This window comes from Periplaneta americana, chromosome 1 (assembly GCF_040183065.1).
Source record: "Periplaneta americana isolate PAMFEO1 chromosome 1, P.americana_PAMFEO1_priV1, whole genome shotgun sequence".
Lineage (NCBI taxonomy): Eukaryota > Metazoa > Arthropoda > Insecta > Blattodea > Blattidae > Periplaneta > Periplaneta americana.
The window spans coordinates 893,180-904,054 of NC_091117.1; the positions used below are offsets into that span (position 1 = coordinate 893,180).

Genomic DNA, 10,875 nt, shown 5'->3' on the forward strand with positions numbered 1-10,875 from the left:
CCACTTCTTCAATAATATGCAATTTTTCTTTCACAGTGAAAGATTTATAGCGAGAACTTCTTGAAGCCATGATTAACACCTACTGAACCGACCACACCTGACTCAATGCTTCCCACTCTAACACATGCCACCACGCACAACACACGCTATCGCAGGGTACCAGCCTTGTCGCAGATAATACCCACAACCTAATTTTCAGCTGCCAATTTTTACCAAAAAAAGGCAGGATTTATTCGAGTACATACGGTAATTTGTACTTGATCAATAAACCAAATTCTGTGAAGATACTTGTGGGAGTTTTTCTCATACATGCAAATTCAATTAGCATACAAATTCAAATAAGCTACTGATTACCCCACTTACGGAGACACCTCCGCGTGACGATTCAATCTGAATGCCTGCTCTTGGTGCCAGCGAACGGGGATTCTGTGTTCCAAAAACGTCCTGCGGTGAACCAATGACATAAAACTGACCTGTCAAAATACAGCACAGTGTTGGTTATTGGTTCATGCTCTATTTGTCAATTAATTGTGAATTTCTCTTCAGAAACTACGCTCGTCATTATTTTTATACTATAATACAGCAAAACCTCTTTTAACGAATTTCTGATGCCCTAATTTTATTATTTTATCTTTAAATTCCAGTTTTCCTTAAAAGGGGATTTACACTTCATATGAGAGTACAAATCAACACAGTCTGGGGCACTGAACTACATCCATTAACTTACTACAACGTGGGCAAGTAGCAGCCCACTGCAAGAATTAATGCCTTAGTAAGTACCAGAGAGATGCAAAATGATAGACCTGTGCAAAAATGTCAAATTTTGTAAAAATGATTTCTACAAAAATCCTCAGCTTTGCTATTTGCATACCATTGAGGGGACTGGTGAGAACTGCCTGCACACCCTGTTGCACGCCAGCCGTCGCTGCAGAGAAGCCAGGCGATGTTGACACTATCTGGGGGAGGGGATCCACTGCATCGCCTCCAGCTCCCACTTGCACCACTCTGTACGTCACGGTGCCTGCGAACCAGTACAACGCGCCAGTAAATAGGGAATCTGATTTTATAAACTCAACTCTCTTTACACCCACGGATGCATTTTTCAGATTGCAACACCGGGCAGCGGCAAGCACATGATGCAAGCTGCCAGGGTCTTCATCCATCTTGGACTGACCCTAAATTACCATCCTTACAAAATACCAGCAAACATGGTAGAAGCATCTCCCTTGTGCGCTTTATTTTTTCTACACAAAATAAAGTTTGCAGCAAGTCCAAGTCTGGTAAGTGATGTGGTTCACAGGACACATTTCCTGTTCTGTATACTAACCACCTTCTCCAGAACGGAACTGGTACTGCACATCATCATCGCCAGCATCCAGAAGGCCCTGCGTGTGTGCCAGCTCTGCAACAGCTGCCTGGTCTTCGCCAGAGCCCAAAGACCCATCCTCTTCCACGATGGTCAGACTCTGCGCTGTGATGATCTCTTTATCCGCCCCCAGGCACGACCCGTCACTGACGTCTCCGTCTTTGTCCTGGCTGCAACACAACAACCGGCTCATTCTAAAGCAACTACGAGTTAAGTTCAATTCTTAGTTGTAAATAATTTTGGCAAAAATAGACCAGCCATCACAAGACATCAGTGTCAGGTGATCAAATATCGTGTGAATGTATGCACAGCAGCATCGTGACACCTATACTTATTGCGTAAATTTCTGTAAATAATTCACTTTTTAAAACTGCAGCAAGAAAAACTAAGTGACAGCAATATTTACATGAATTTCTACATAAATTCTGACAGGCTGATTGTTGATTCAATGTCATTTGTCGATTTCATGCGAGACTTTCCGATTATCTGTAGTTTTTCAGGTAAACTCATTCCCAGTGCTGCTTGAGTGTGATAGCAATTTAGGTCGGACTTCAAAATTAATTCGGATAACTTGATTGCATCATCCACTAGCTAACGAGCTGGCTGGGGAAGGGCGTAGCTTGATCGTAAAGGCAATTTACTTGAAAATAACTATTTTTTATGTTGTTACTTACATAATGGATTAGTGCATACATTATATTTTCATACTACTGCCTACAATTCGAAGAAATAAGCATGATTACAATATGTCAGTCTGCTTCAGTAGCATGAACTTCTGTCCTAGTGAAGTACATTAAGCTTATGTGAAGACTTAGCAATGGTTTGCATACCAGATGCATAAGTTATTCACAGTTGCCTGTTGTGATAAAAACAAGTTACTGAGTATAAATATTAATAAGACAGATGATACAGTTTGAAATTTCTGATGAATGAAGTTTCAGTTTAGTTGAATTTGTATACAGCAAACCGATTTAAGATTATGAGTTTGTATTTTAATAATTATGGCAAGAAAGGCAGTTTATTACATGAATTATTTTTTGTACAATATTTTTATTGATTTTGGTGTACTAAAGCCGATGGCAGCTCAGAAGACAGTCATCTGCTAGCATTTGCATTGAGAGAGTAAGACAGCATACATTTAAATTCTCAAAAGGCAATACTGACCTTAGGCACCGACTACTGTAAGCATGACACCAAACAAACCCTGTTTCCTTCACCAACAATTCTTTGCACGGTTTGCAAACTCACACCACATGCTTCTGCATGCTGGCAATGTTCAGCCAGCACATGATGGCTGGTCAACGTTTTTAAAAATAATTATACACATTAAACACCATTTCCTGCAGTACAGTGTCTCTCCTTCCATTCATTTACCTTACACACACACACAGTATATGATAGTTTTACTTATTCAATGTGAACTAACAAACTCGGGAAGCACTTGTTACTGACTGATTCCAATTGGTTCTACAGTACAACCTTATAATCTCACATACCAAAAATGCTATGGCGCATATAGCAGACAACCAACTTCTGAGCTGAAATGAATTTATTATCTAGGCCTATTTGTTTTCCGAGAAAACATAAAGATTCACATTCTTTACTAAAGGGTACTGATATTATGTAGTTGGCATTGGAGCTTCGTTATAAACAAAAGCAAAAGTGATTACCATGGAAAAGAGTATGCTGTTTTCTAATGCCAGACATTTGACAATAAAGTCATTTGGCCTCTTGCACTCAAATATTCTTCAAAAATATTGTCATGGTCAGCCACTGAAGCACAGATTTTGAGGATGAAAAAGAGTATGTTGTTTGGTAAATACTAAGTTACTTCATATTTGGTGGTAAAAAGTTTAGCTCATCCTATACTGTGAACTTTAAAAAAAATTAAGTCAGATAAAATTCAATTTTGATAAAAAGGTTGCCACACAAGTAAATTTATGTGGATATGGTGGATACATTGAGGAATAATTGTTCTTTGTATGCCACCATAAAAAACAGTGTTCGAAAACCTCTTTCTGTGATAACATTGGTTTGGAGGCTCTACAAAATAGACCAATATGTATGATGACTAGAGCTAGAATTCGGATGTAGTAAAAGCTAATATTTTTGGTCGGTATAGTTTATAAACGTGCAAGTCATGCCCCCCACTCCTTATACTTGCCATTCAGTACTTGCATTAGTTAGCACTAAGGGTCTTTAATCCTCTTAACCACCACTTGCAAAACAGCGGGGGGGGGGGGGGGTTAAAAGCTGCATTGCCTAGTCCTTGCGACTTTTCTTGCATTTCGACTCTTGTCAACCAGGCTTAAAACCTTCTTAACCTCATCATATCGACTCAACTATACCCGGCGTCATTCTTAACTCTTACTACATATAAATCCAGCTCTAATAATGACCTATGAACGAATACATCATGACTTGGATCTGCTGAATGGATTCATAAATGCCTGAGCGCTGATGAGAGTGAATTTCCAAGTTGCTTTGCCACAATTTTAAAGACGAGTTCACTAATTTCTTAGATTATATTATAACTGATTACAAAACAAAAGAATGATTAATCAAAAGAACGGAAAAACACTGGTTCTGCTGTCCAAAGAAATTTCGGATTAAAAAATTGGCAGAAATTGCCCTCACGTCAGTTTTTTTAATGATTATGACAAACTACATAGAAAAAGATAAAATCGTGGCAACATTCTGAAAGGTGTACTGTTCTTGCAACACAACGAACACGACCTGACTGCACTGCAGAAAAGTGATGAAATGTGACCATTCCTAACACCTCACACGGGGAGACATTGAAAGGAAAGGAAAGAAGTTTCCGTCAAATGAAGCAGCAGCAGGTATTGTGGAAGAGTGATCTGCAGGCCAAGGCTTGCCTTATGACCAATGTGCTAAGTGTTCAACAAACAGAATCTGTTCTGAGATACCGTACATTGCCTTCTTGTATATTATACAGTACACACATTGCAGCCAGTCTAGAAGCGGCATAGGCATGTCTTTTATTCCCAATGGCCTGCGTTGTGCAACTCCACATTCATTAACGTATTGGCTACAAGCCAAGGTCCTGCCCAGTTCCAGAATGGTCAGGACCACCCACTTGGTTCACTATTTGTCGCCATAAGTCTTCTTTCTCAAACAAATGGAAGTCACTGTTCTTCAATTTGTCCTACTGTTGTGCTTTGAAATCCACTGGGATGTGAGCAGTGAAAGTAACTATCTTGTGAACAGCCTCTCTCCTTGTATTTGACCTCTTTTTAGTGTAATTAAGTCCTCCTGAGTCTTGCTGCTTTTGGCTAGCCTAAGTGAAGTTTTCCCAAGGTTAGTTTCCAAGCTGCATTATTCATTAAACAAGTCATATTTTTAATAGTATTTTCAAAATTTAATCCTGATCTAGAATATCCACAGGCTTTCTGTATATAAATTCCCAAATGTCCACTGCTTGGTATATTTGGGTTAGATCACACAAAGCTCCGTCACTATTGGGATGTAACAGGGAGTACGGTGAAAACCACAGCCATTTCTACAACCACAGGGTAGAGTGAGTCACAAATGATATCCACTACTTTCTTCATTGTTACATGTTAACATACAATCCAATTACTGTCAGTCTGCTAAATTCATGGAATGCCGTCCTTTTGTTAACGGTATATCCCAAAGATGTCCAAAGTAGCAAGACACTCTCTCCTGTCTTGTTTCACCTAACAAATGCATAAAACAATATCCTCATTTTCAACTTGAATATTTCGCTATAATGATAATTTAAACTCATTTCAAACTGTACTACCAAGTTTCCTGACATCATGATAATCTTCTTACTCCTCTTCATCCATACACAGATGCTTCTACTCACTGATTTAGTGATAATGCGTGAATGTAGGTGTCTCCTTACAATGGACCGGCGTAATTTCTAAATGACTGCAAGCCATATCCAGTGGCATGATGTAAACGACCATAAAAGAATGCTGGTGGCATTTCTAAGTTTGGAACAAGAACTTGGTACTGTTAGTGGTGTTGTATTTACAATTATTCAGTAAAATCGTTCACTGTGGCAGAAGAAAAAAAGTTTGTCAGAGAGGTAAGTGTGGCCATTTGAAATTACTAACAATCCTGATGACTACCAAAATCACTTACAAATGGATGTACTCTGTAGCTGCCTAACGATATGGCTTGGGTCCTCCCAGGAAAACTGTCTCAAGAAATTTCGGCCAGTGTACAGGAGTGGTGCCCGCCCATCCAGCATCGTGATGAGCAAAATCCAGCTTAACACCTGGGGGTGAACGTGCTAACCACACATACTGGATGGACGCGAGGCCAGTAGTCGGCTGGTCAGTCTTGCCCTCCATGGGCTGTCGCACAACGGATTTATTTGAGACCATATCTAAAGAAACAAGAGATTTAAAATTTAGTACTGGCATATCTGCATGGTACACTATTCCGGAAACGTGCAGAATATTATTTGAAGTCCTCAAAAAGGATTATTTCAAGATATGGGTCACGTCATCAACACTTCACATGGAGACGCAGTGATTACACACACAAAGTATCACTTTTGGATTTGGAATGCCCCATGCATTCTTGTCTATGTCCAGAATTCTGTAATTGAGGGGAACAGACTTACTTCCTTCCACCTTCAAGTGTACAGTGCTTGATATTGCAGTATATGAGGTCGCCTTTAGTTATGGGCTCCAACATTTTACAATGTATAGCCACACATTTCCTTGTGAATTTTTTTCAGCGATTCCATGTCCTAATGCCTGTTTTGGTTTCTAGATCACAATCAAAGAGCAGTAGGTCTACTCCCCATAAGCGTCGTTCCTTGAAGGTTTCTTTTATTTCGTCTCTACTAGTAAGTTTTGCAACCTTTTCTCTATGTCGAACTACATTTATTAACTTTGGTTCAGTATGTTTGCTGCATTTTTCAAGCTTGATCATTCGGTTTTTATATACCGTCAAGACTTGTCCACTATGTAAGACCATTAGTTCTCAGCTTGTTTCTTTCATTGGATTCACGATACCCATTTCCTGCATTAAGTTGGAAATTAGTGTGTGGTGGGGAAGATATCGAAGTTTCAATACTAATTCTTCATATATCCACTTCCTTCAGCTGTTTCAGCTTGCATCCCATGTAAACTTTCAATTAGCCCACTTAAGGTTGTCTAATCGGCCTTGGGTGAGGTCCAAGCACTCCGGTTCGGTCCACTTTTGCAGGTTTCACATTCAACACAGCTACCTTCGTATTGAGTATCCTCCCATTTATATGTGTAACTTCTGTTCACAGTCTATTAATACAGTATAAATTATTCATTTCAAGTGCCGGTACATGGGTAATTTAATATGGAATCATTCCTAAATACTGTAGCAAATGAGATATTTCAGATGTTACATTTTATATTTTTCTTAGGTAAAATAACATAATATGCCTATGCAGAGCTTCCACTATATGGTCGTCTACACCAAAAACCACAATCTATTGGTAAATAATTTTCAAATTATGCTTCTGATGTGAAATGGTCAAATTCGAAAACCATTCTAATCACATATATTGCAGACTAACTTCCTAATTAATTTAATTCTAACTCATAATTTAAAAACTGTTTACACACACTAAAATATCATAGCATTTGCTATTACTACCCACTACAGGTTAACCAGCAGGCCTGTTAGATATTGATTTCATCACTGCAAGGTGTGCAAGAAAAATCGCACAATTTTACTAATCATGTATTGTGACTGCTGTTTGCATTAGTAAAAATCATAACATTTCAATGTCAATATATTTTTAAAAAAGAAAGGGATAAGTTAGGCCCACTTACAAATGATTAAATTATGGAGGCAGGGAAATGGAAGATAATGCAGTACCTTAATTCATTGGAATAATAATAATAATAATAATAATAAATAAATAAATAAATACGTGAAAAGGGTAGACTACAGTGTTCATGTAAAATATATTACCGGTAAGTTTCTTTCATTATTTCCGAAAGGTTACGGTGTATGAATTGAACAATAGGAAGGTAGCACCTTAGTTTATAATATGTAATATCTTTTAATATTAAGAATGACAGCCATTTATTTTAATATAATTGAGACGTAGAAGTTTTGAAATTACGTCTGTTGACCATAAATTATTGCACGAAGCATTTAATAAGCAACGGTGAGTCCTTTAAATGTCAATGTCATATAAGTGTTCTGCTATGAATATCTAGGATCGAACAGCGCTCCGAGCTGCGGAATTGGTATTACGAGGGAACCACTTTAGACCCGTATTTCAAGAGCTATGTGCCAGCTAGAATAATCTCGTAAGCAACGTTGCCAACACACACACTACTCACGATGTACAGTCATACACAGAAGTATAAGCACATTAACATTAACTTCATGCTAACGTTTATGTATCTACAGGTACCTATCGACAAATTTTGCTGTTAGGACACTTCCCCCTCTTGTTGTGCAAGATACTACATAGGGTACAGAGAAAAGAAACTGAAACCACCAAAGCATAAACTAGGCTACATTAAAATATCTGTTAGTGGCGCTTTATGATGAGACACAAATAGGCTATGGCACAGCAAACAGTATTGTCTTCATTGTTGTGGAATGCACACCCAGCAAGCTATTAGGCCTACTTCATAAACAAGCACTGCAAGTATTACTGAGCACGATGGTAAAAGAGTTGACAATTAAGGAAAGAGAAATTATAATTAACCTACATAAACAGCAAAAATCTTACAGTGAAATAGGAAAAGTTGTGAACAGAAGCCGCTTTACAGTAAGAACAGTAATATTGAAGAACAGGGCACCATCTAAGCTAGACAACAGGGACAGGAGAAAGATTATGAAACTGGTTAAACAAAATCCCACGATTACTTCAACACAAATAGCAGCAGAATTAAAAGAATATTTAGGAAAAGACGTACAATAAGAGGAGTACTACACAGAAAGGGTAGGCTACTATGCAAGAGCGGCAAGAAAGAAGCCCTATATATTTTAGGCAAAGTAAACATGAAGAAGAGAGTGCTGTTTGCTAATGAATGTGTGTCCAAAGATTTTGAGTTATGGAAAAAGTTATATTTTCTGATGAAAGAAAATTTAACATGTTCCAGAATAATGGACGAATTTTCGTATGGAGAACAAAGCATAGAGAGTGGGATCTGGAAAATATTCAATCTATTGCAAAACATGAAAATGGTGGCATTATGACATGGGTGTGTATGTTAGTTAATGGCGTACATCAACTTGTGTTTTTGGATGGGACAATGGATATATAGCCTATATTGCAAAACAATCTCGAGAAACAAACAAACTGGGCCTGGCAGACAATGGAAAAAAAAGAGCGTTGAGGTAGTTCCAGTGATTTTGGAAGTGAAAACGGTCGAATTTGTAAGGGATTTCTTGTGGAGATGGATTTCAAAAGTTAAGGATTTTATAGGGAAAAATTTCAAGAAAAGAAAATTGTTCGGAAATGTAGTAAATTACGTGTGAAATGAGAGGTGCGTGGTAATGGAAGTGCTAACGTTGTGATTTCTAGTGAAGGAAAGGAACGTGGAGGCATAAAACACACAATGCGATGTAATGTGAAGAATGTAAAACTTGTATTAATTCAATAACCACTGGAATACAGTGGAGAACAACAAACAATAATGAAATAGCCACACAATTCCCATATTGTAACTTCGTTTCCACGTCGCTATTACACTAAACAAAGATCACCAGGCTTTAAAAATCCTGTACAGATTCGTATATGCAAGGCATAATAAAAGCCTAAACTAATTAACCTAACCTGTCACAGATTCGTACATGCATGGCATGGCATAGCCTGAGTGTACACTAGCGTGAAACTTTCGTAATGTCACCAAAGTTATGTTGGTATTACAGAGGAGACAACTGAAGATGTGGAAGTGAAGTGGGAAGGGAACTACCTCAGCGTTCGTTTAACCCAGACAATTACTATTTCCAACAGGATAATGATGCTAAACATACTGCAGAAATTGTTCGTCTCTAGATCGTTTACAACATCCCTTAACAACTTCACTTGGGCAGAAGAATAAATAAACACATCATTACTAGCAAAAAACTGAAAGAGAAATAGGGGCTGAAGTCACTGGTAAGCTTGTTGGTTCAATGCAAAACAGACTTAAGATGGTTCTTCACAGAAAAGAGAAGCCAACGAAGTACTAAATAATCATTTTGCGGCTGCAAAAAAAAAAAAAAAAAAAAAAAAAAAACTGTGCTGTGCTTATACTTATCTAATCAGAGACAAAACGAACAATTATTTTATTTTTTGTATTAAAGTAACTTTAATTTTGATTTATGAAACCGGTACCGGTATTCTTTTATACTTACAGAAGTGGAGATTAATTTATTTTCAGTTTCAATGCTATAATATGTATAATAGAGTGAAATATAAATTTGTAAATCTGTATTCTACAGATATGCTTATACTTCTGTCCGTGACTTTATGCCAAACCTTCCACGAGTCACATAAAATGAAACCCCCCCCTCCCAAAAAAAACACGTGCTGTAGTTAAGATCTTAGTAACTGGTCTGTAACTGTGTAGGCCTACACAGGTGATTATGAGAATCAATCCGGTCCCAGATAAATCTCTCTTCAAGTCTATTTCGTGAATTGTAGTCCTTATCGCATAATGTAGGTATAGGTTATATCCACGGCTTATGTCCATTATAATGGAAATCTCTCTTCCTTTGATGTCTCATTACACGGAATATTTTTACAGAACGGGCAGTAAAATAAAAATACCGGTACAAATTAGAAACAAACACAAACTGTTATTAATATGCACAGTCTCCTGTTCAATAAGTACGCCTACGTTTCTTGTTCATTATTTTTAAAGGAAAAACATATTCGTAGGACCATTAAAAATTATTTTACATACCTAACATTGGAACGCTTACTGAACTACTGTCATTTGCTATTTCCTACACCATATAAATCTTAATAAAATGCGAACAATTCTATTTTATGTAATCTATAACCATTACTCTAAAAATTCGTGACACCCAAAAACATGATGAAAACGAACTGATTCCTGTAACTGTTGCATAGGTTACGAACAACACATTACAAAGTGACCTTCGACAGAAGATTAGGAAGACTAATTACATGATTCTGACTTCTGCCTAATATAAGGGTTCTATTATAACAACATACCTGCTTTCTAAAGTATGTTCTAATATATCCATGAGAAAGCACTTCGTGAAAGTTTTGAATTTGCCAGGAAACCTGCCGACCTGATCACGGGGCCAAACAACAGGGTCATGTGAGCACCATGTAATGGCTGACTGTCTACTTGGTGGGAGGGTGTATTTATATAACTCCGCGAATCACTATGTTTTCTACACAAAATCTCATCAATATATGAAATGCTAAAATACTATGTGTACTTCACATAACCTATCAATTTGGCTGCAGATTCACTGTACTATAAATTGTGTCGGAATAAACCCTTTGCACTTATTTCTTCCGCAGTTGAAAATCCTTGAATATT

The 10,875-nt window shown here is 37.6% G+C and overlaps 1 protein-coding gene across 2 annotated transcripts in view; it reads right to left on the bottom strand.

The window, feature by feature from the left end:
- Positions 1-10,875, bottom strand: part of LOC138696951 (upstream stimulatory factor 1-like) — a 29,662-nt gene extending 18,787 nt beyond the window's left edge. Inside the window, exons 1-4 of one of the 2 annotated variants that reach the window (XM_069822514.1) lie at positions 10,539-10,875; positions 1,328-1,536; positions 872-1,021; positions 355-473 (exon numbers count right to left, since the gene is read on the bottom strand). In XM_069822514.1, the coding sequence (XP_069678615.1) occupies positions 355-473; positions 872-1,021; positions 1,328-1,536; positions 10,539-10,570 (510 nt within the window). In that variant the 5' untranslated portion in view covers positions 10,571-10,875. The remainder of the gene's footprint in view (positions 1-354; positions 474-871; positions 1,022-1,327; positions 1,537-10,538) is intronic. The other variant, XM_069822602.1, reaches the window with a different exon arrangement.